This window comes from Balaenoptera borealis (genome assembly GCF_965194805.1).
Source record: "Balaenoptera borealis genome assembly, chromosome: 11".
Classification (NCBI taxonomy): domain Eukaryota; kingdom Metazoa; phylum Chordata; class Mammalia; order Artiodactyla; family Balaenopteridae; genus Balaenoptera; species Balaenoptera borealis.
In genome coordinates, this window is record NC_138868.1 from 98255909 (window position 1) to 98280783 (window position 24875).

Genomic DNA, 24875 nt, shown 5'->3' on the forward strand with positions numbered 1-24875 from the left:
ATGAATAGTAAGTTTCTGGAATGAATAAGTTTTTATTTTAATGGTGAAAGCCAAGATTTTGAGAAATTGCAAGAGAAATTGCAAGTATCTTTAATGTTGCTGAAGTGTGGCTTGGATCTCTGAGGCTGTAACGTTAATCCAGTGAAATGAAGCACACCAAAACCACGCCACACCCTCTGACTGGCAGCTGATCCCTCCACAGCATCAAGGGGAGTTTTTGTTGGCCTCTTGTGAGGGAAACTAACAGAATAATTAGATCTGACTGAGCATTCTGTTTAATGTAGGAGGTTTGTGGTTCCTGCTCTGGGTTAATTAATTCCACATAGAGGAGGTAGGGAGGTAGGTGAGTTCCTTTTAAAAAAAAGGTCTGTCATTCATCTACTCACAGTATCAAACCCCAAATCTATCAACCCATGCATCTCTACAGGAAACTTTGCCCTCCAATTAATTTAACGTTGTTCACACTGGGTAGGCTCTCAGAGATTTCCAGGGTTGATAGAGAATAGCTTTTCTTAAAAGTTTACGGGACTTCCCTGGTGGTCCAGTGGTTAAGACTCTGCGCTTCCACTGCAGGGGGCGCGCGTTTGATCCCTGGTCGGGGAACTAAGATCCTGCATGCTGTGAGGCGGGGCCAAAAAAAAAAAAAAGTTCACATCTGCAGGGCTCATTGGAGGAGGAGAGGAGGAAAATAGGAGGAGTCCCCATCCTCAGGAGGATTGAAGTCGAGCTAGAAGCAACGGCTGTACCTCCTTACAAAGCTTTCTTGCTAAGGTAGGTCGTCGTCAACTGCAACTAGTGATACTCAACATGGGTCTCAATAAGGGTGAGGAATAGAGCTTTGGTCTGGTAGGTTTTAGAGGAATCGCTCAAAAGGAAGCAAAAACTCAGAATTGACTCCCCTGTACTATGCACATCTCTCATTGCAACCATCCTCTCCCTTCATTCCCTCTTTTTGCCCCATTTGGTAAATATGTTTGCAGCTGTAGAGCTTCTTTGAAACTCCTAGAAGATCCACAAGTAGGTTGGTTGCTGTGTGTTGCTCCTGACCCAAGAGCAGACAGCATCTCTACAAGAGTCAGTTTCACATCTCACCCTGGGGAGTTAGTGACTGATGTGCAGGCAGGCCTGTAGGAAATTTAGACTACTTTTCCAAACTGAGCTGTTGCCCCCTCTCAAACACAAGAGTCAAGCAACCAGGCGGTTTTCAGAAGCTTCGGCCACTCCCCTACCTCTACCCTCAGTGGTCAGAAAGGAAAGTTTTTTGCCTTGCTGTTCATAGGGCAGGGGTTATGTGGTTATTTAAGGCTTAGTCCAATTCTGGGAAGTTCCCATAGGTGTAAATCTGTGATCAGGTTAACGAGCTTTTTGAAAAAGAGGTGTTACCAATTCAAAGCAATGAGAAATGGAAATAGGTCTCTTTCCCATTCTTTTGCCCGAATGAATGCTTGTTCTTTTCAGCTCATAGGAAGGTCCTGAGCCACGGAGGGTAAATAAGACCAGTCTTCTGTCCTACCCAAATTTCCCACTCAGCTTGGACATATCTTAGCTGTGGGTGGAAGTGTGAATTGTGCAATTTCTAAGACAAGCTGAGAAGAGAGCTTCTGCTCTTTTGCAACTAGTGAAGAAAAGTTTGAACTTTTCCCCCAAGTTGGATGCAGTGAGGAGTTACTTGGCATCATTGCTGCCACCACACCTACACTAATGATGCCTGAGTTCAGGATCCGAAGAGGCCAGAAAGGTTAGCTTCCTGGGATAGGGTGTGCATCTACAGGGATTGCTTGCTGTAATGAGCAATAATCACCTCTTTCTGGGGCTGGAGGGTGTACAGTTTCAGAGGATGGACAGAGCTGGGAAATGTGCCGTGGCAAAGGCAGGCTGGGTGTGGAAGTCCACTCCTGACATTCATAGCCAAGTGCAGAGGGCCTTAAAAAATCCACTCTTCCTTCCACACCCAGCCTTTGCCCTCTCCCCCTGCTTCCACTTCGGAAAGTCTGAAGCATGCTTGGAAAGCTGTTTTCTGCTTTCTTCTCTCTTCCTCCCCCTTTCTGAGCTCCCAGCTGCTCAACCTCTTGCGTAACTGTGAGAGAGCACTGAGTTTTTTGATGGGCTCCAGATGTGGAGCGGGGTGGGGATGGTAGGTCTGAAGTCCCCTGAGTGCTCTAACTGTGGGAACATAAGGCCCCGACACAGCAGGAGCGAGGACACATTGCACAGAACCTATATCATGGGGTCAGCTGACCGCTGGGCTGGGAGTACAGAGAGCAGTTGGGTGATGTTTCAACCCCCTGCCTCAGCATCAGCCGCCTCCGTGGCAGCCTTGATTATTCCCTGAAATTCCTCCTGACCAAGACGGTAAGGAAGAGCTGGAATTGTGAAACAGAGTTATGTGAAAAGTCTTTGCGGTACCCCAGTCCGAGCCTCTTCCCTCAAACGCTGGGTCTTGGCACATAAGATACAACAAGTGTGGGGTTTGTTTCTTTTTCTTTCTTTTCTTTTTTAAACAGAATAGCCTGAAAAATTACTGTTGTGATCTGCCTCATAAAAAGGTGGTCAGAGTTAAAATACTTTTTTGAGCCTCAAACAGTATGAAGACGGAAAGAATAAGAGGCTTCCACCCCCAACACCGCTCCTCCACCCCCGGCCAAATCCTGGGGCTTCCTGGTGCCCACAGCACATGCTGAAGCCTGATAGTTTGACCTCTGTTAGCTATAGCAGGTAGCTGCAGAGAGCGTCCCACCCCCTCCCGCTTCTAGTCCGGTCAGCTCCAGCCTCCAGCCGTGGGGGGTCCCCCTGCTAAGGCTGGCCCTGTCAATGAGTGACCAAAGATTCCTGCAGTTCAACCTTCTGCTGTTCCTGGGTTAGGCAGGGAGGGTACACACTAAAGTCACTGAATCAGAGCAAGATTTGTCCATCCCAAAGAGGACAAATTATTTTCTGCTATCCTTCCCTCACTGGAATTTATGCCAGCCTTGAGGGCTTTCTGCTTCCTCTCCTTCAGGGAGGGAGAGTCTCAGGGGTCCCTCCAGTGCTGGTTAAAGAGGTCCAGTCTAGCTGCATTCAGCTCCCTAGGGCCTCCCCTGTCAGTCTCCTGGGGCGAGAGCTGGCTTTGCAAGGTAAGGATCCGCTGTCAGCTTGGATTTCGGGTGGGGAGAATGACTTTCAACCCGGCTCAGTTTCTAGGCTTCCCTTAGGTTTTCGGTGCCCCCCTCTTCTTCCTTATTAACCCCTCGCTCCTACAGAGACCCAAACTGCTGTAGGATGGTGTGCTCAACAGTAAACCTACAGCTTGTCTCCCAACTGTAATCCTGCAGGTTGTGGTGGGGGTGGAGCTACACGGGGTAAGACGATAATTCCATTCAGCTTTCCTGTGCTTTACAGTTTGCATGGCACTTTAGCATGCCTCCTTACACCTATCCTTAGAAAAATCTGTGACGCCCTATATGCAGAGTTAGTTATCCACCCCATTTACAGGTCGTCATGGTGGAGGGGCTTGGAGTAGGATGAGGAGAAGGGGCAACAGAGAGTAGACCTGGATACCCTCAGCAGATATTTGGAGGTGATGAGAATATGTTGTAGGGCTGCCACCATGAAGTTCATTGGGAGCTCATGGTGGATTCAGGCATCTAAAGTGAAAAAAAAAAAAAAGGTGGTGGTGGTGGGGTTTAGAGAAAAACTGTCAAAAACGCCCTCTCTGAAGAGCCTTAAAGCCTAGGGGTGGAGGGTGGTCTAGGAGAGTCCGAAGGGGAGGGTGAGTGGGGATAGGGGTGTGTACGTGGTGGTGGTAGTGGAGAGCCCAGCTGCAGAGAGATGAACAAAGCGAGCGCTGTGCAGGCGGGGGGTGGGGGGGGGGGGGGAGGTGCTGCTATGGGAAAGGGTGGGTGGGGGGATCTTGGGCTCCAGTCCCACAAGGGCGTCTCCTCTGGCTGGCCAGGCGGACGGGACGGGGGACGGGGGCGGGGACTAGCGGGGGGTGGGGTGGGGTAGGGAGGCGGGATCCGCTCGCTCTCCTCCTACTCAGCGGGCTCCCAGGGAAAAGCAAGAGTGTCCTTCTGAGCCTGGGGCCGCGGCGGCCGAGCCAGGAGAGAGAACCGGTGTCCCCCTCTCCCCCCGAGGTAAGAACGCTCTCCCCCACTACGCCTGAGGGTCCTGCTCGCTGCGCGGCTGGGACTGGATAAGAGGAAGTCCCAGGGACCTGGAGAGAGCCCTCAGATCAGCTCTGGGCTGGAAGAGCCCCGAAGAAACCGGGTAGGGGAGGAGGGGGGCCACAGGTGAGTGCGTGGGGGCGCGAGAGGCTTTGTGCGGAGTGGGCTCCGCTGCTTTCCCGAGAGCTGCTTGCTTGCTCCTGCCCTCCCGAGCCGCCGCCCGCGCCGCCGCCAGAGGGGGCCCTTGCGCTCTCCCCCCGGGGGGAACGCGGATCCTTGTCCCAAGACTCTCCTTCGGGCACCCAGACGGCTGGGCGACACTCGCGGGGTCTCGTCCGCCTGCTCCCCACACCTGCCCTCTCTCGCCGACAGAAGGAGTGAGAGAGCCCTGCACCAGGAGCGGGGGTGTCCCCCGGGGCATCTCAGCTCCAGTCCCGGGCCGGGCCGCCTTGGCGGACAGGAAAGGGCTGCGGAGTCCGGCTTGGAGGCAGTGGCGTCCGGGAGGGACTCTTGCGTGTGTTCAGGAGATGGGTGGCACATCTGAGGCTTCTCCGGCCCTCTCCAAGGCCCCGCGTCTTTAGGGGTCCGGGAGGCCAGAGGAGGGAAGCTGGAGGCAATGAGTCTCCGCTCTTGCCACGCCCGCACGGTCCAGATTCGAATCCCTTGCGGAGTTCCCTGGTGCCGGGGCTGAGCCAGGTCCTCCGGGCTCCTCCGGGATGGGGAAGCGCGGGCGCCCGGGGGCGGCGGGGGGCTGGGGTAGCTGGGTGGCCGAGGCGCCCGCGGACGCTTCCGCCGAGGCGGGCAAGAGGGGAGCCTGGACCGGGAGACCAAGCGGCCCGACGGGGACCCAGGGCGCCGGGGCGGGGCTGCATACTGGACCCGTTAGCTCAGCCGTCCCGGAGGCTGACTCATCGAACCGGTCACACTCAAAGCCAACCTCCCCACCACGTCAGGCATCCCACGCGCAGACACACTCGGCGCCCCACCCGGCATCACCCACGCACCCTTCCCACCGCACACGCCAAGCGGACAGCTGCGTCTCTCTCCGCCGTGACACGCGTGGGACCCAGCACACACCTAGGACTCCACACACACGCCAAGCACCCGCAGCCCTCCCAGGAAGCCCACATTCACACCTGCGGCCCCTCACGCTCACGCCCTTCCCCGGGCCCACGCACCCTGCCGTTCACACACACCCATCACACAGTCCTCACACAGGCCGACTGTTACACACGCACCCCCCCCCCACACACACAAATGCTACACACGCGGCCCCCCTCCCGCCGCCACCCGCGGGGAGCCGGCGGTGTCTGGGGGCCGCCCCTTTCCCCCGCCGGGCAAACAAGCGGCTCCTTCTCCCCGCCCGGCCAAAGAAAGGCCGCTTGTCCGGCGTCAGCGGCGGGCGGGGCGGCCCGGCAGGCGGCCCAACACTGCGGCCTTGTCCCACCTGGCGGCCCTGGGGAGGGCGGCGAGGGGCAGCAGGGAGCCCTCCGTGCGGAAACCCAACTCAGTCCCCCAGCCTCCCCGGCCTCGGAGAGCTGCCCTTTTCCGGCACCCCACCTCCACCCCGCACACAAGTAAAATCACACCCCCGAACTACACTCTCGCCTTGTCCCACCGCCTCCTCCAGCCCCGGCTGCCCGCCTACGGTCTCTCCCCACTCCTGGGTCCCCCGGCCTGCCCTCCGGCCCCCTCTTTTACTCCAGGGCCCCGCCTCCCGCCCCCACCCCGGTCTCCCCCTCCACGGCCCTGGGTACCTTCGACTGCTCCCCCGGTCCGTCACCCCCTTTCCGTGAGGACTCCTCTGTCCCCAGTCTCCCCCATCTCCTTCGTCCCCCAGTCCCTCTACCTTTCCGTCCCTGTCTCCCCCCACCTCTGCGTCCCCTGGACTCTATCCGGTTTCCCACCTTCTTCCCCTCCTCCCCAGTCCTCTGCCCTCAGTCTTACCTCCCCAGCCCTCCTTTTCCCTCCTCCCTCAGTCTCCCTCTTTCTTATTTCCCTCCAAATCCCTTCGTCTTCCCACCCGCCCCGTCCCTCCGCAGACCCCTCGTTTTCCTTCTCCCGAAGTTCCCTTCGTCCCTGGCTTCCCCCACGCCCTCCCCGGCCCTCGCCCGCCTCCGGCGCCCCGCCCTCTGGGCTCCCAGCCTCAGTTTCCTTCCCTTCCCGGCTCCTTCCTCCGCCGGCGGCCCTTCCTCGAGGGCGGATGTGCGCCGGGCGGGCGAAGGCGGCGGCGGCGGCGGGTCGAGAGGATCCCAACTCTGCCCCAGAGGCCTCGGGCCACAGCCATGCGACGCCCGGGGCGAGGCCTGGGCTGGCCGCCGGGGCCACAGGTGAGGCCGGAGCGGAAGCACCCGTGCGGGGGCTCCGCTGGGTCCGCTTTCGCTCCGGGGCCGGCCTCGGACCTTTCTTCTGGGGCCTAATTTGGAGTCTGGACTTCCTCCAGTGCCTGTCGGTTCCAGACCTTTCCGGCCGCTCCCTGGGGCCCCACCGCCCTGGTTAAGGTGCCGAGACCCCCGAAGCGGTGACTCTGGGCGCCCCACGAGGCGCAGAGAGCTGGGGACCGGGTAGGGCTGCTGACCCCCCGTGGCCTGAATGCCCGGGCGTTCGCGCTGGGCCGAGAGGCCGGAGGGGCCGGAGCGGGGTCACCTGCCGGAGCCCCGGCCTCGCCCCACAAGGGGCCCTCCAGACACCCAGGCCTCTGCCACCCTGAGCCCGAGGAGGAGCTTGGGCACCTCTGCTCGCGGTGCAGGAGGGCTACTGAGAGCCGAGGCTGACCGCGGCGCTTCCCCCAGTCCCTCCTCCCCGAGAGCTGGACTCGCACCGCAGGGGCCTTTTTTTGGCAGCGGGCGGGGCGGGGTTTCCCAGGGCGGCCGCGGAGGCCGGGCTGGGCGAGCGGGGTGGGTAATTACAGCCCCGGGTAGTGGGCAGCCCTGTGGGACGGGAGCAGGTCGGCCTGTGGGAGGCGCCCCGGAGCAGCCTGCTTGGCACTCCCGGCCGGGGGTGGGGTGGGAGGAGAGGGCGCCCCCGCCCCCGCCCCCGCCGCCCCCCCCAAGACCCGTCCCCCACCCCCACCCCCCCGACCGTGGCTGCTCTCCCGGCCTCTGCGCAGCCCCTGGGTCAGAGCGCCGCCCGCGTGCTGGGACGCGCTGGTCTGGTGTACCTTTCCACTTCACCTGGATTAGGTTTCGGAGCTGGGGCCACAGCCCCGCGCCTCCCAATCTACATCTTTTCTTATCTTCTCTGTCTCTCCCTACACCTCTCTCCTTATCTCTCCTTCTTCTTTCACCTCCTTATTCCCTTCTCTCCTCCCCTCCAATCACTCTTGTTCCCCATCAACCTCATTCCTTTACAATCTTTATCTGCACTTGAAATCCTTGGTGTAAATAAATGAGCACACCCACTGCTACCTCACAGAGTGATAATGACAACTTGACAGATGAAGAAACTGAAGCCCAGATAGGTGAAGTTACTTGTTCAAGATCATGAAGCTCATACTGATAACTGGCATGTTTATAGTGCTTTGCACTTCACAGAGTGTCATTTCATATAATACCTGAATCTCCAGACAATCATCTTTAAAAAAAAAAAAACCCTAATAGTTTTATTGAGGTATGATGTTCATACCATAAAATTCACTTAATTTAAATGTACATTCAGTGATTTTTAGTATGTTTACAGATCTGTGCAACCATCATCACAAATAAGTTTTAGAACATTTCTATCACCCCTCCCCCAAATCTGCCCATTTATAGTCACTCCCCATTCCACACCTAGCCCCAGGCAAGCAGTAATCCAAACAATCTTTCTTTTTTCTTTAAATCATTATTCCAGTTTTATAGAGAATGATCTGACACTCAGAGAAGTTAAGTAACTTGTCCAAGACCTCTCAGCTAATAAATAATAAAGTCAGGATTAGAATTTAAGGCTCTTGTACCCCAGTCTAAAGCTCTTTCCACTAAGTGATGATGCCTTCCCTTCACTATTATTTATCACTTTGTTTTTCTTACCCCTCTTTTATATAAACTCTCCATCCCCAACCCACTCTCTTGCCTCTCCTCCCTCATAGAATGCTGAGGGATTTCCCTGAGTACAGCAGTCTCCGTCCCTGGAAATTCTTCCCCCTGGCCAGATCTCCTGGGGAGGTGCCAGGCCAGCTTGAGCTTTGGTGTAGGTTAATGGCCTTTGCCTTCCCTCTTCCCAGGCAGACTTGGGGCGGGCCCCAGGCCCTGTTCCGGCCTCTCTTCCGCCAGCTTGGGTGGAAATGGTGACGGAGCCGATACAGTCCAGGACCGGAAGGGTGGAAGCTGGGAGGGTAAAATTAGTAACTCTATGGCTAAGGCCTTTGGGCCCCACTGCCAGGGTCAGACATTGCTTGGAATGCTGGCTCCTCCCCCGACTTCTTCTCCAAGTCCCTTGGAAGATGGCTGGAAGAGAAAGTGGAGGGGCACCCTGCCTTCCTACATCTCCCTCCCTACCTTCAGTTACACTCTTCTCAACTTCCCCAGAAACATTGTTCAGCAGCAGATGAACCTTAGCAAGTTGGCCAAGGATGGGCATGTAGGCACATATTAGTACACAAAGGTGCTTCCTCAGAGTTTGCAGGTGCCAAAACTGTGAGCCAGGGAGAAAGGGATGGGTGAGGAAGAGTTCAAGTTCTGGCTCTGGAGTCTATCAGTATTTTACCTCTGGTTCTAAGGACCTCAGCTTCCTACAGCACCAAACCAGGTGAAGATCCCCAGAGTCCTATATTCCCAGTGTTAGTCGTCATGGAGGGTTTTTATTTTTTTGCTGACTGTCTGGGGGTAAGATTGCTTTCTGGGGAAGAGAGGGTGCAGGAATCGAGACAAAGAGATGGCAGGAATAGTTGCATTTTTCCCGTGTGTCTCCTTTAAGAAAACATCCTTCTGAGACCCCTGGGAAAAGAGACAAAGGGAGAAGAAGGAGAGGGAAAGGCTGTGGGAGGGAGCTCCTGCTCAGCCCTGCCACCCACCTGGGGCCCCCTGTCTACCAGTGTCCCTGGAGGGACTTCCTTGGACTTGCTTCTCCCACTAAGGTAGATTTCCCCCACCCGGCTTACGGCTCCAGTTGTGTGAGGGTCCTCAGCTGCCAAGGCCTGAGTCCTGGGTGTCAGAGGCAAGAAAGTACAGCAGTACAGGTTGGGCCCTATAGGACTTTTTGGGCTTCCTGTGTGTGGCAAGGGCCAGGACCGGTGCAGTGTGGCATCCACGCCACAGCTGAAAATGTGGCATCGCCTTCCCCCAGGAAGCTCCTGAGCTGCCTCGACTTCTCCCTCAGCAGGAGCATGCTGGAAACCACTGTGACACGGGCCTGCCCCTGCCCTGAGAACCTTGCTACAGAGCCTACTCCTTGCCCTTTTCTGCCCTGGCCTTCTCACCTCACCTGTTTTCTGCTGTGTCCGCAGGAGCTCTGGAGCCCCAGGACAATGGACACTATCAACAGGAACCAAGTGGGCCCTGGATGCAAGACCCCAGCTACGGTGCAGGTGAGTGTGGTTGGGGGCGGGGCAAGCGGGCTGTTGGTGAGGATGCGCTGACTCCTCTACCTACCTGTGGTCCCAGCCCAAGGATGACAGCGGTACTACCTCTGCTCTTCCCCAGGTCCCAAGCCTATTAACAGCTAAGTCTTTAGCTGAATTAGGTTAATTGGCTCACCCAGAAAATAGCCTTTGAAAGTCAGGAAGTGGTTTGCGGATTGACCCTGAGCTGTATCTCTCTCCTCCATCCAGGCCCTGCCCTCTCTTGTAATTTAGTTTAACAGGGGCAAGCAATGGCCAAGTGGATTGCCGCGGACAGGTCTACAGGGCCAAGTCTTGATCGGTCCCCTCTACCAGTACCCCCTCCTCTTACCAAGCACCTCCCCACTCCCCTTACTTTCTCCTGTTTCTGTCCTAACAGACAAAAGGGGCAGTTACACCAAGACTTGAGATAAATCCAGTGGGACGAGTTAGTGGCCTAGATTCAGATCTAATTACAATTTAGTGGAATACTGCTCTGTGCAAGATTTTGCACTACACCCTCAGAGCCCTTTGGAGAGGGCAGGTGCTGGAGAGAGTGCTGGTGTGACGACGGGGACTAGGGTGGTCAGGTGCCGGCCAGGAGTCTCATGATGCTCATACCCCACCTCCACTACCTGCAGAAAGGACCCTTGGACCTGATCGAAACAGGCAAAGGGCTGAAAGTGCAAACGGACAAACCCCATCTGGTGAGCCTGGGCAGTGGGCGGCTCAGCACGGCCATCACTCTTCTGCCGCTGGAGGAAGGTGAGTCTGGGGGGCATCTAACCTGCCACCCCTCCATCCCCATAGACGTTCCTGCCCTGGGATCCTGGCATGTGCTGGGGCCCTGTTGATACCTGCTGGCAGTGTTCACCTCCCCCAGATGGGAGGCCGTGCCACCCTACCCCACCAGTTTGTTTCCCTTGTCTCTGCTTGCCCAGACTAATCTGGCTCCATGACTGGGATTCAAGATCAGTTTAGAAATCAGGAGGAGAGCACTGAAACAGGAGAGCACACGGCTCCTGGCAACCACTGTGGCCAAGAAGAAAGGGGGCCCCCTCCAGGGCAATGCCTGGCATGGGAGAAGGTGCTGGTGGAGATGGAGAGATGGCAGGGGGGGCAGACCTCCTAGTTAGGCCCTGGCACAGCCCCTTCCACCTTGCAGCTTCTGCCCTTCCTCTCTACTCTCGAGGTTGCACTTGTTGCCTGGGTGATACTACATTCCCCACATTCTCCAAATACCGGTCCCAGGGGCTCTGCCAGGGGGAGGGGCTGTGCCTGAGGAAGCCCGGGGAGAGTTGAACTGAAGAGAGGTGAGTGAGGGAGGGCAAGGGTTGCAGGTGGCAGAAGGGAGGGAGAGAAGAAGGAGGCAGAGAGAGTTTGAGGAAAAGATGGGGGAGAATGGCGAAGGAGAAAAAGGTCTTAGGGAGGGAGCACTGGGGGGACAAAGGGAAGGTCTGCAGAGAAGTCCCCCTTCCCTACTCTATCTGTGGATCCTCTGTGCCCTTCAGGCCTTCATCTCTGGGTCTGAGAAGAGCTTCTACCCCTTACTGTCTCTACCAGGCTCAGGGGCCCCAAAGGGGTGGCCAGTGATTCTCCCTGGAGTGGGAGGTGGCAGTAGATTTCCAGTGTGGCCCTCCTTGCCCCATCTCTGCCAGCTCAGCCTGGACTACCCCTCTGACTCAGTTTGCCTCCTGTCTTCAGGGAGGACAGTGATTGGCTCTGCAGCCAGGGACATCTCGCTGCAGGGTCCAGGCCTGGCTCCAGAGCACTGCTACATCGAGAACCTGCGGGGCACCCTCACCCTCTACCCCTGCGGCAATGCCTGCACTATTGATGGGCTCCTGGTCCGGCAGCCCACCCGACTCACTCAGGGTAAGTTCTGACAGCCCCGAACCTAGGGAGCTGTTTAAAAGCTTGTGCATGACAGGTGCAGGGGAAGCCTGCTGTGGTGGTTGCCATGGTAACCGCCTGAGTGGCCAAGTTGGGGGTGGGGTGCTCAGGTGCATCTGGATCAGGTGCATTTCAAAACCCCTCCAGCATCCAGACTCGTCTTCAACCTGCTTTTCTCTGGTCACCCCCACCCTGCCACCGTGGGGAGAGAAGAGGGCCTGCTTCCTGCTCTCAGAGGGCATGGGGAGTGGTGCAGTGGTCGCTCATGGTTGTTAGGGGAGAGCAGTTGGAGCAGCAGCGAGGGGAAAAATGGCATGGTTCCCTGATGCCAAGAGGGAGTTGTTCTGAAAAGCTGTTGAAGTTGGGGAGCTGTTGAGGACAATGGCGATGGGACAAGGGCAAAATCTGATGGCAAAATCTGAGGACACGCTCACTCCTGTTAAAACACTGTTGACAGTAGCTTTTGGGTCATGAATATGGTTACCACCCTGTTTCCCAAAGCAACAGGCCATTCCGTTGTGTAAGGGAGCTCTAAAAACTGGGCCTCCAGTTACTATGGTGACCAGGCAGGTAAGGGGTTGGCCAGGTAGCACTCTGATAAACCAGGTGTGTTTGCCCTGGACGTCAATGTATACAGTGAAGCACCATATTAGGGGGATGACAAAAGTGGATTTGGGTGGGGGGTAGAGGATGGAGCTTTGGACTTAGCCTGGCTCCAAGTAGGAGGACCCATGTCCTGGCAGTGTTTTCTTGGGACTCTTACCTCTTACTGGCTGGAAGCTCCTTTGCAGTGGAAATCCCACTCACTCCACTGTTTCCCTCTCTCCTTCTCTTCACACCTCTCGGGGTCTCTCCCTTCAGGGCTGACCCAGGAGACCCAACCTTCCTGCCTTTGGGAGTGTCGGGGGGACAACTGACTCCAGGGAGACAGGTCTGCCAGGAGCAGCAGCAAGCAGGCCCTCATCTCCTCCAGGGCTTTTCTGACTCCAGATAAGAGGAGGAACCCCCATAAATTGAGGCTTTGGCTGTGATGCCATCTGGCTCCTGACCGTACTCTTCCATCTCAAAGAGAGCATCTTCCCCAAGATTTGGGTACGTGGAAGGGAGACAGTAGAACAGCAAGGAGAGGCAGAGGCAGAGTTCAAAGAAGGCTGGAGAAAGAGCCCAGCCCCAAATCCCTCACGTTCATGAGCAAGAACTTTCTTCCCCTGTGCGTTGTGAGCAGGGTGGAGGAACCGATGCTCTGGAGGCCTCTCTTGCCCGGTCTTCCCAGGGCAGCATTTAGCTCCCTGAGAAGAGGGAGAGCCTGGGCCAAGATGGAATTCTTAGGCATTTCCTGTGGCCCAAGTGACCCCCAACTCTTGCCCAGCCAAAAGCCCACCCTGCCAACTATGTACCCTCCCACTCTCTCCTGACCCTAAACCCCCTTCCCTTTCACTCCCTTCCACCCCCATAGCTGCCTTGTCTAGGCTCGCCTGTCTCGGGAGCTTGGCAGCCTGGGGAGGGGTAGGCAGAGGCACAAAGGAACGGGTGTTCTTCTCCCCAGCACTACCCCTCCCCTGGGCTCCAGGAGCTGAGGGTTTCCTTGTCTCATCTCTGGAGCAAGGCACCAAGCCCAGCCCTGCCTGGCCCCACTCCGGACATTCTTGGGAGTGCGTTTCCCTGGAAACTGGGTGGCTCGGGGGTGCATGTGCTATCTCTGTGTGTCTGTGTAACTGGAGTGTGTTTATGTATCTCCGGATGTGTTTGTGACTCTGGGCTTGTGTATCTTTGTGTTTGTGTCTTTCCTTGTGTTTATGGATCAGAGTGTTCAAGTTGGGGGCAGGGGTGAACTCAGGACTGCTGGTGACGAAGTGTCCGTGTGTGCGCCTGTGAGGATATGAGAACTCACTGGCCACGTGCCTATCTGTGGGCATATATGCAAGAGGATCATTTTCCCTGTCTTGTTTCCCCGATCCAGCCTTGTAGGGGGGACCCCCCTCTTTGAAAAACAGAGGGCTACCCTAGAAATAACAAGGAGCCCTCTCTGGCTGGGCCGGGCCTTGGATGCATCATTCTGGGCACTGGGCCCAGCCATAGGCAATTGGAGAGGCACACGTCATCACGAGCAGGGTGGCAGTGACAGGCTCTTCCAGCAGGAATATGCCTGGCCAGGGGTGGGGGGAAGCAGGCAGGAAACAGATGCCAACCTTTAGCTAGAGCTATGGACATGGGGGCCAGGAAGATCCTGCTTTCAGTCCTATCCCCGTGTATCCTGGGACATCCCACGCTGCCCTCTCTCTACAGAACAAGAGGTGGAGCTAGGAAGAGGACCAAGGAAATGAGGAGGAATCTCAATCCGTGTCTAGGCTGTCCCACCCCGAGACCACATCGCCAGACCACATGAAAGATCTGGGAGGGGACCAAGTAGGGAAGGGCCCGGAAAGCCATGAGGCTCAGGGACCAGGCTGTCTAGACAGAAGGTCCTCATCCTCTCCCAGCATTCACTGCCAGCCCTTCGTCCAAGTCTCCTTCACTCCCCAGGCGCCCCCTTGGTGGGTAGGGGCTTCTGTGAGGGCCAGCAGGAGAGGGTCCCCGGAATGTGGCTGGCGAGCCAGGATTCCTGAGCGATCCAGCTGCCTCCCTCTGGGATCCAGGACACTGAGCCTCTTCCCCTTCCACCCAGCTCTCAGTTATTCCTTCTGTAAAATGGGAGTGACGCCTCCAACTGTCCTGTTATAAGACTGATAAAGATCTTGACTAATAAAGCTCAAAGGAAGGAGAGAAAAAGCAAATGCTCCTAGCTCCCCACTTCTTTGTGCCTGCCTCCTGCCCCATTTCTCCCTGGCGGTATCCTCTGTGTCCGTCTGGGTCTGTCCAGCTGGCCGTCACAGTTTCCAGACTGATGAATCACATTTCCTGAGGAGATTTTTTTTTAAAACCCTCCCCCTATTTTGCATTTGACCCTATATGGTTTTCCTTTTTCCTTCAGAAGGGGAATAAGCTGTATGTGAGTATGTAAGCACGTGCGCGTGCGCGCACGTGTGCGCGTGCGTGCGTCTGTGTGTAGTATGGCTGGGTGGGTAGGAGTTCAGTGAGGGTGGAAAAATTGTTTGACTATTTCTCTAAGGAGGTTGACTTGATTTCAGAGTCTCTCTGGGGACTGAGTGAAAGGCTATCTGTGCCTGAGTGAGGGTATAACCAAGAGAGGGGCTGGTGCCTGAGGGGTGGTGTGTTTGAGAATAAATGTGTATGAGAGACAGGACGTGTTTAACTGGGGTGTCTGTGTGACTCAGAGTATGCACAGCCGAGTGGTGTCTGTGTGACCGAGCAGGTGTTGGTGTGTACCTGGGAGAGAGTGTGTGGGGCTATGTGAGCTCTGAGCACACAGAAGACATCTGAGAGAACACAGTGTGTCCCTTAAGGTTCTGGTGTCCAGAGGCCAGTCCCTGGAATGAGAGGAACTTTCTGGGGCTCAGGCTGGGTGGTAGGTACTTGCCTGGCCCAGAACCTCAGCCTGGTCCTGGGGGCTCCAGAGGCGGCTGGCACTGTGTTTCCAGATGGGAAGGGTACCTCCTTGGGGTGGGAGAGCTCTTTACGGGGCTAGCACGGTTGTGGTTGGGAGGAGGTGTGTTGGCTTCTGGAGCCCCGGGGAAGTGGGCTGGCTTGGAAGAGGCAGTGCCTTGGTCCAGTGTGGGTCATGGGGCGAGGTGAACTGCTGGGAGGGTGGGGGTTAGGGGGGCAAAGGAGGAGGTGTTTAGGGTGGAGACAGGGGCTGGGCTCAGTGCTGCTCACATTGCACAGAGCACCGCCTTGGCCTGCACTTGTCACGGTGGCAGACTGAGGGCCAGAGCTGGACCCATTGACTTAGCTGGATTCCCAGGAGTTTCACTCTTCTCTCTAATATACGGAGCCATGGACTGTCAGAGCTTAACCTCTGCTGTCATCAAGCCAGCCTCCTGATTCTGTTGATAAGGAACCCAAGGCCAGAGGGTGTGACTGGCCCAAAGTGACCAGCCAGTCAGGGGCTGGGCCGGCCCCCTCCTAAGCCTATGGTGACTTCTCGCCAGAGAGGGGTCTCAGTGAGACCCCAATTCTCCTCACTTCTGCCTCCTGGCTCTTCACTCTCTGGTCTCTGTATCTACCTCTCACCTTTCCTTCTCTCTGTCATCTCCCTGGAACCTTTCCTCCCTGCCCCACTTCTACTCCTGACCCGGGCTCCGGAATTTTGAGCTGTCTCCCTCCCCGCATCCCCGCCCCGCCCTCTCCATCCCGCTCCCCTCTCCTCTCCGCTCCTCTCCTCCATCACTTCCTCTTCCCCTCCTCCTCTCCTTTGTCCCTCCCTCCCTGGCTCCCTTCCCCCGCCGCCAGTGGCCGGCCCGCCCCTCCCCGGGCATTGGTGGCTGCTTGCTGCCTCGCCGCTCGCTGCTCCAAGCCCGGAGCCGGCGGCGCGGGAGGTCGGCCCGCCTCTTCAAAGGCCCGGGGCGGGCCGGGGACCTGGAGGGCCCGAGCTAGCGGGGGCGAGCGGTCCGGAGGTCCGGATTCGGTGGTGAGTCCTCAGCCCCGGGCGGCCGCAGCCCCGGCAGCCGGGCGCGGAGCAGCTCGGGCTGGGAGGGGCGTGGAGGGGGTGGGGAGGCGTGCGAGGAGGGGGATCGGGTCCCTGGCCCCGCTTGGGAGCTTGAGGCCGTGAGGCTCGATCGTGTGTGTGAGCCCTGAACATATCTAAGTGGGGCGCCTGGGCTCGGGGCCACTCCTCAGCGGGGCTGACTTCATTTTCCCCAGCACTAGGCGGTCCCCTCCGTGGGACCTGCCTCTCGACGGGGTTGAGGGGTCCTGGTTAGGATGAGTGGAGCCTGTGTTACGGCTCAGAGGGGTCTCGGCTGGAAGGAGCCAAGGCCCCTCCTCCCATCTTCCCTTCGCCCCAGCCTCCTTTTGGCCAGTTCATTCTATTTGTGTGGCCAGCAGGGCAGTGACTGTCGCTCTGGGTGTGAGGCTGTGTGCCTATATCTGTGTGTCTGTGTGTTTCTGAGTGTGTATGTGTGTGAGCCGGGATGAGAGTGTGTGTGCGTGTGGTGTTCCCCCCCCCCCCCCCCGCATCTCTCAGAGATAGGATCCACGCTCTCCTTTGCCCTGTTTGTTTTTTTCCCTCCAGATGTGCAGCTCCTCCACCCACCTGCACACAGCTGGGCCCTGAGCCCCTTTGGGGACGAGGGGCACAAACACAGCTCTGCCTGGATGAGAAGGGGTTCTTGGGTTTCGTGAGTGGGCTGACCTTTGGAGGGGTGGGGCAGGAGTGGGCAGAGAGGAGATTTCTTCGCAGAAGTAGGCTTGCCAGGCGTCTGGGGGCATGGGACCAGAGCTGGGGCCATGCCTGGGGCCCCTGAGTGCAAATAGAAAGTTAATTTGAGCAGGAGCTGAGCTGCAATCAGTCCCGCTGCCCTCCTGCCCGCTCTATTAATACAGATCCAGCTCTGCTGCCTGGCATCACCTATTTATAGCCCCAGAGGCAGCATAGCCACACCCCTTGTATAGAGGAGGGTGAGGGGCAGAGAAAGGGGCAGGGAACTCACAGCTATAGGGGCCAGGGCCGGGGGTCCGTAGGTGCCCACAGCCTCCTTGGGTGGGCCTGGCACTGATGGGCTGGAACCCACCCAGACTGCCCACCTCCTTCCCAGTCTGGACTATGTGGTCAGGCTTCTGATCTGCCCCGCCCCCCCTCCCTGCCTGCCCCCCATCAACCTAGGGTTGAGTGGGTCTGTCTAGACCCTGCAAACTCATCATTAATTAGCTTGTTAAATGGCTGAGAGGAGGGGGAGGGGAATGTCAGGGTTCTTTCTGAAACAGCTGTGGTTGTAATTAGGTGGACAGTGTGGCTGGCTATTATTTATTCCGGTTATGAGTACTCTGTGATCAGCTCCTCTGATTGGTGGCTTGGCAGGGAAGGCTCCCTCCTTTCCTAACCACCCATCAGCCTTTAGAATTGTTGGTGCCTGCCTCGGAGGGCCTGTGGGTTTGCCGAAGAAGCGGGTGGTTTTGTCTACTATGTTGTCTGCTATGGGCTTCTCAGCCTGCTAGCCCCCCATCCGTGGCAATGCCCAGGGCCCCCGCAACAGGCTCCTGAGCTCCTCAGTGGGCGGCCAAGGTACCCACGTGGCCTGGGATGCCCCATGCCCTTGTGGCCTGCCTGAGCTGAACTGTCTCAGCGTCCAGGAATGTAGACTTCCCTGCCAGTCTTAGCTCAGACTGGCATGAAGCTTGGGGTGCCAAGTGGCACCAGATTGGGTAGCGAGGAGCCTGGGGCCAGGGGCCAAGGGCATGGACAAATTGGAAGAGTGGGTGGTAGAGACCACCAGGTCTCTGGCTTCTCCCAACAGAGCATCTTGTGCAGAAGCCCTCTAGCACCTGGAGTGGCCGGGAGGAGGAGTTCTGCCAGACAGGCTTAGGCGCGGTGGGCACACCTGTCGCCGTGCACACTCCCGGTGCCCCTGGCTACATTTTCTGGCTCCCACATGCCCTCCCCCCTCCATGCGCTCACACTTCCTGGGCAGGACTGAGCTTGTGTCTACTGCCTGGGAATGTGCTTGGTTGAGGCTGGGCCCACTGGCCTAGGCTTGGCTGCATTCCAGGGGAGACCAAGGAGCAGGACGATGTCAGGCCAGAGAGTGCTTTGACAGAGAGAAAGAGGGTAGCAGTGGCTCCGGACTGTCAGAAAGGGTGGCAGCTCTCTTAAGGAGGCAGCTCTCTTAAGGAAGCGAATTCTGGTCCCCGCAGGGGCATCTTGACTGATCCATGGTGTTTCCCTGTCCCCTATCTCAGAGCTTTTTTGTGATCCTGGAAGTTGCTGCCTCTCAAACTGACCCTTCCACCCAAGTGGCAGATAGATGGATCATGATGGGAGGCACGTGGGTGTCTGTGTTCTCTGGAGAGCCTTCTCCACTTACAGAGCACTGGCATACACTGTCTTTCTAACTCTGCAAGGTCAGTGGTTTTGTCCTCATTTTTCTGATGAGAGAACTAGACTCAAGGAGGTGAAGTGACTCTACCTGAAGATCTCACAGGTAGTATGAAGAAAATTTAGGACTAGGACTTACAAACCAGAGCTCTTTGCCCTCGGCCCTGTGCTGTGGAGCTGGGCTGGGGCCTCCGGCCCGGGGGGAGTCAGGTGTGGACCAAGTGGACGCCGTTGAACGCAGGTGGGGAAGACTCTTTGGAGCCGGGGGTGAGCCTGCTGGTGCTGCGGGGTGAGGGCTGCCTCAGCTCTGCCTGCCCTTCCTAGCGTTTGGTTTCTCTGCAGGCTGCATGTTGTGCCTGGGTCAGTCCACCTTCCTCCGCTTTAACCACCCGGCTGAAGCCAAGTGGATGAAGAGCATGATTCCGGCAGGGGGCCGGGCCCCTGGACCCCCCTACAGTCCTGGCCCGGGTAGGTACCCACTTGGGGCACGTGGCTAGTTTGGTGGCACCCCGTGGACAGTCCTCCTCCTTGCCCACTCCAGCCGCACTTGTAGCGTCAGGGCAGGACAATACCCGTGACCTGGGCTTGCTGCCACCTGCCGTGGGCCACTGGAAGAGATCCAAGGAGTGCTGCTTGGCTGGAATTGGGGAATCATGTGCCTGAGGGATGGGGGGCTCTGCCGGCCTGTGTCCCACTGCCCTGGAAGGTGCCACCTCGGTGTCTGGGACCCTGACCCTCTTATGTCACTACCAGGGAGCCTCACCCTTGAGGGTGGCCTGTGGGGGCAGAAGGAAGCATCCAACTGAGCTGCTGTAAGCTCTGGGGTGGGGAGGGGGGTCCCACTTGCTTGTGATCATGTCTTTGGGCCCTGCCCCACCCCCAGGCCATGCCATGCCAGCTGATGACTCAGTGGAGCAGCTGCAGTTTGTGTGTGAATTATTGATCCCCAGAGGAGAGTTGGTGATTGTCCCAAGGAGCCAGCACAGCCCCCCTCAGCCCAGCTGCCTAGGGGGCCGGGTGCAGATCAGGAGGCTGCCTATAGGCCTGCCACCCCAGACTTTGCACGGGTATTCAGATGGCTGTGGGATGACAGGTGTCAACGTGCTACTGGGACAGGTGGACATGTGTGTCAGGTACACCTAGCGGGGTGGCATCAGTGGCTTCAATGGATCATCTGGGGATCTGAGGAAAGATGGGTGGTCCCTGGGATCACCAGTATCCACGGCAACCCCTCTGCCTTTGGTCCCACACAGTCCCCATAATTTTGGACCCAGACTCAGTCTTGCAAAGTCTTTTTACTTCTTCTCCTTTCTAGGCCCTTGGAGGCTCAGAAGCTTGGGTTCCCAGTCCACTCCCTGGGTAGCTTTACCCTGCTCCCACCCTGGCCTTGTCATGCCACTCCCTCAGCTGTTTGGGGCAGTGGTTTCAGAGACTCCTGGTTGGTTGACAAGGGCTGGGGCAGGGCAAAGGCAGGCTCTTGCTGGCATGGCTTAATGGGCTAATTGGAGGCACTGAGCTGCACCTAGTTGCTGCCCAGCCTGGCTTCCAGGAACTGGCCTTTAGGGCCAGGCCCCTCCCTTGCCTCTGACTGGATAAAGTGGTGCTGCACACACCCCTTGGCCAGCCCCGGAGGCTTTGTGTGTGTGTTTCCTGGGTCTCGGCTGCTGTGTTGGGAGGCCCTTATGTCCTATTAGACTGGGATCCCCCCCCGGAACTTCTGGCCCGCTCCCCAGCATGCCTCCATGCCCTTTGCAGAACGTCCACCTGCCCTTCCTGAAGTAGAGCTTGAGGAGGCTGAGGAGACCAAGGCAGGGAGGAACGTAGTCTTAGGGTGAGTAGGCAACAACGAGGCCTAGAAGTGCCTGGCCCTGTTGCCAACTCTGTCCTAAGTCATAAAATGTTAGAGCCAGGAGAGCCCTCCTCCTTTACAGAAGGCAAAACCAAGGGCAAGTGACTTGGGGCGGTTGCACAGCAGGTTAGTGGCGGAGCTGGCACTGGGACCCAGATCTCCTGGCTGCTTCTCCAGAGCCTTTCCAGCCCTATTCTGCTGGCGGGACATGGCGAGTGCTCGCTCTTGTGCGTATGCAGCTCCCTAGGGCCTAGGAGATGAAGACCAGGTCCTGAGGCCTCTTTGCGTTTTCCTTCAGCAGAATCAGAAAGCTTGGTGAACGGGAACCACACCCCACAGCCCGCAACCCAGGGACCCTCAGCCTGTGGCAGCCACAGTTCCCTGGTGAGCTCTATTGAGAAGGACCTGCAGGAGATCATGGACTCACTGGTGCTCGAGGAGCCTGGAGCTGCTGGCAAGAAGCCTGCCGCCACTTCCCCACTGTCACCGATGGCCAATGGTGGCCGCTACCTGCTGTCCCCCCCGACCAGCCCCGGCGCCATGTCCGTGGGCTCCAGCTATGAGAACACCTCTCCAGCCTTCTCTCCGCTCTCCTCACCAGCCAGCAGTGGAAGCTGTGCCAGCCACTCCCCCAGTGGGCAGGAGCCAGCACCTTCCATGCCCCCCCTGGTGCCTGCCCGGTCCTCTAGCTACCATTTGGCCCTGCAGCCCTCACAGTCCCGACCCAGTGGTGCTCGCCCCTCTGAGAGCCCCCGGCTGGGCAGGAAGGGGGGTCACGAGAGGCCGCCCAGCCCCGGCCTCCGAGGTCTGCGGACAGACAGCCCTGCAGCCACTGTCTTGGCAGTGGCCTGCAGAGCCACCGAGAGCCCCCGGCCGGCGGGGCAGTTGCCCCTGGTGGCGATTGGCCTGAGTGAATACCCGGCTTCCGGTGCCCGTGGCCAACCCACCAGCGTTCCTGGCAGCCCCAAGTTCCAGCCACCGGTCCCTGCTCCTCGAAGCAAGATTGGCACGCTCCAGGACCGCCCTCCCAGCCCTTTCCGGGAGCTGCCAGGCGCTGAGCGGGTGTTGACAACCAGCCCCTCGCGCCAGCTGGTGGGCCGAACATTTTCAGATGGGTCCGCTACCCGCACCCTGCAGCCTCCCGAGAGTCCCCGCCTAGGCCGGCGGGGCCTGGACAGTATGAGAGAACTGCCTCCCTTGAGCCCATCTCTGTCCCGAAGGGCTCTCTCCCCCATGCCCGCCCGGACCACCCCAGATCCCAAACTAACCAGGGAAGTGGCAGAGAGTCCCCGACCCCGGCGCTGGGCAGCCCATGGGGCTTCACCAGAGGACTTCTCTGTGACGCTGGGGGCACGGGGCCGTAGGACACGGAGCCCCTCACCCACACTCGGGGAGTCCCTGGCACCCCGCAAGGGCAGCTTCAGTGGCAGGCTGAGCCCGGCTTATAGTCTGGGCTCTTTGACTGGGGCTTCACCCCGCCAGAGCCCCCGTGCCCAGAGGAAGCTCTCCAGCGGGGACTTGCGAGTGCCTGTCACTCGGGAGCGGAAAAATAGCATCACAGAGATCAGTGACAATGAGGATGACCTCCTGGAGTACCACCGGCGGCAGCGCCAAGAGCGGCTTCGGGAGCAGGAGATGGAGAGGCTGGTGAGCGGATGCCAGGGAGGCTGCTGGCATCATGACAGGGGCTCTGCCAGGGTGTGGGCGGGCCAGCTGGCAGGGAGGGAGGGGCCCGTGGACAGGGCCTGGGCTTCCCAAGCTTCTCCACTTCCGGGATACACCGTAGTGACCAGTATCTCAAGGCTCTGGTGCCCTGAACAAGAACTTTCTTTGAAGTCTCTAAGGCCTTATTTCAAATTCATGCTCACTTTGCATTTATTCTATAACACAATGTTTGTTTTCATGTATAAAAGAAGTTTCACATTATGTATCTGAATACAATGAAGCTCTAGGAAAACTCACCACATTTACGATGAAGCTTTGTATGTCTCAGTTTGAGAAGCAGGTCTTAATGATTAGAAGGCTGAAGCCCAGAGAGGGGAATGGGTTTGTGCAAGGTCACACAGCAAGTTCTGGCAGAGCTGGAATTGGAACCCACGTCTCCTGTCTTTCCAAGGCTTATTCTTTAGAAAAGCCTCTGGTCCTCCTTTCTTGCTTCTCTTTGGCCTCTATAAATGGGTGGGAGCTGCTCATCCTGGCCCATGCTGGATCGTCTGGAAATGGGGGTGGCAGGGGAGAAGAAGAGAACAGGATGGGCGGCCCCTGGCTGATCCAGGTCAGTCTGTGTGATAGTAATTATGTGTGCTGGTGTGTGTGTGTGCATGTGCACACGTGTGGGTGCCTTTGGGGGCTGGGTGTGGTTCTGGGCAGCTGTCCTGGAGATGGCATCTGAGCTGGGTGGGGGCTGGGATTCCCCAGATAGAGCAGGGAGCTTGAGGGGCTCTGGCTGGTGTGTCCACGCTGGAGCACATGCACAGGAAAATAGATTCTGCCCTCTTTCCCTTGCGAGCAGAAGAACGGGGTTCCTGGGGGCCCAGGGACACTGGGATTGGTTTGAGGAGGAGAATCAGAACTGAGGAGGTTTGCCTGGAGCCCTTTCAGGAGCGGTTGGGACAGCTTTGGGTGAGGTGAGGGTGTGGGACTGCGTGTCTGTGTTGGGTCCGGGAGGGATGAGGCAGGACCCCCAGTCTTCTAAGTTACTATATCTTCTGTTTTTGCCTGGCCTAGACAAGAGTGCTTGCCCGCCGCCGGGGTCCCATCCTGGAGAGGGGGCAGTGAACCTGGCACGGGCAGAGTGATGGGGCCAGCCTCCCTCAACTCCATTCAGCCTTCCTGACCCCTCCCCCGCCCCGCCCCACGTGCCTCCCCAGCCCTTACCTGCCCCACCTGCCACTTTAAATCTTGGAGGCTGCCTGCCCTGCCCCTCCCACCTCCACCGGGCTGCTTATCTGGGTCCTGGGGCAGGGGCGGGTGCACTGGCCCAGCCTCCTGGGTGCTGAGACTCTGTTCCTGGTTTTCTCACTATGGAACTGGGTAAGCAGCAGGAAGGAAGCTGGGTAAGTGTCTGGGGGGTCCTGGCCAAACTGGTGAGAGACACCAGAGGTTGAGGGACCCCAGAGAGAGACTGGGGGAAGCTCCAACTCTGGAGTGCTGTGAGTGGGAGAGGGGGCACAGACCCGGAGCACGCCTCTACTATCCCTCCTTCACCTTCTTAGGCCCCTGGGAGGTATCTGGGTGGGCTGTGTGGGGAGGGGGCGGATGCAACAGCCGGGCCACGGAGCACTGACACCTGGGCCCAGGCATTCAAGTGCTGGCAGCAGCCCGCCCTGCTGGGAAGGAGCCGAGGGCTGCCAGAGGGTGAGTGGAGCTGAGATGGGCATGAGGAGGGCTGTGGCCCAGGCCTCTCGGGCAGGGTGTATACACGCTAAGCACATCTTTGTGTGAACCTGTGTCAGGTCCCTGTGGGCCCCTGGGTCTGTGTTCCGGCCCTACCCGTGTCGGTGCCCACCTGTCTGTGTGCTAGACTGTGTTTATCCGTGTGTGTGCCAGTGTGCGTTTGTGCATGTCAGGACTGGTGTGTTTGTGTGTAGCTGCCTGTTAATACAGGCCCGGGGTACATGTTGTGTCCTCATGTGTCAGTACTGATATGTGGCGGCGTCTCTGTGGGCCCCGGTGTCTTTGGGTCTACGTGTATCCGTGTCAGCATGAACACCTGCGTGTTTATCTGTGTCTCATTGTGTTCTTTACTCTGCTTACCAGCGTGTGTTTCCCTGTGTGTTCAAGAGGAAGCCCACCCTGGTACAGAATGAGAAGGGAGAGGAAACAGGAAGACGGGAGGGGCTGGCCACGTGGGCAGGTGGCACGACAGCCTGGTTCCTCCTGCCCGCCGCTGGGGCACCCACCCTCCTTCCCTCTGCCTCCCCAGACCTTGGGCTCTGGGCTCTCCTGACTTGATCCTGACCCCGAGCCCCTAGAGTCCTAGTCCTCTCTCCTGACGGGACACCGTGCCTGGCTCTAGCCCTCCTGGGACCCAGCCTCCTCCCCTTACGCCCTGCTCTGTCCACCCTCCCCAGGAACGCCAGCGCCTGGAGACCATCCTGAACTTATGTGCCGAGTACAGCCGGGCCGACGGGGGACCTGAGGCCGGGGAGCTGCCCAGCATTGGGGAGGCCGCCGCAGTCTTGGCTCTGGCCGGCCGGAGGCCCTCACGAGGCCTTGCGGGGGGCACTGGGGCCTTTGGGCGGAGCAACGAGGAGCCTGGAGGTGCCACCCAACGCCTGTGGGAGACTGTGGAGCGCTCGGACGAGGAGAATCTCAAGGAGGAGTGCAGTAGCACTGAGAGCACCCAGCAGGAGGTGGGACCCAGCAGGAGGTGGGACCCAGCAGGAGGTGGGACCCAGCAGGAGGTGGGACGAGGGGTGGCCTGCTGGAGGCCGAGGAGGCACGCGTGTGTGGTGGATGCCAAGGCCCAGTGAGGGGGAAGTATATGAAGTTTGGGACGACATCAGGGTGTAGAAATGAGTAGGTGGGACTCCCCTGGCAGTC

At 58.2% G+C, this 24875-nt stretch overlaps 1 protein-coding gene across 26 annotated transcripts in view; it reads left to right on the forward strand.

Moving 5' to 3' along the window:
- Positions 1–3996: 3996 nt before the first annotated feature.
- The window catches only part of PHLDB1 (pleckstrin homology like domain family B member 1), a 45397-nt gene continuing 24518 nt past the window's right edge, over positions 3997–24875 (forward strand). For 4 of the 26 annotated variants that reach the window (XM_082340646.1, XM_082340649.1, XM_082340629.1 and 1 more), the window contains exons 1-7: positions 6313–6472; positions 9565–9645; positions 10299–10422; positions 11362–11532; positions 18824–18949; positions 20629–21977; positions 24404–24685. In XM_082340646.1, coding sequence (XP_082196772.1) covers positions 6428–6472; positions 9565–9645; positions 10299–10422; positions 11362–11532; positions 18824–18949; positions 20629–21977; positions 24404–24685 — 2178 coding nt within the window. In that variant the 5' untranslated portion in view covers positions 6313–6427. Of the gene's footprint in view, positions 4269–6277; positions 6473–9564; positions 9646–10298; positions 10423–11361; positions 11533–15892; positions 16079–16296; positions 18508–18538; positions 18723–18823; positions 18950–20628; positions 21978–24403; positions 24686–24875 lie in introns of those variants that run through there. The other 22 variants (XM_082340651.1, XM_082340633.1, XM_082340641.1 and 19 more) reach the window with 17 other exon arrangements.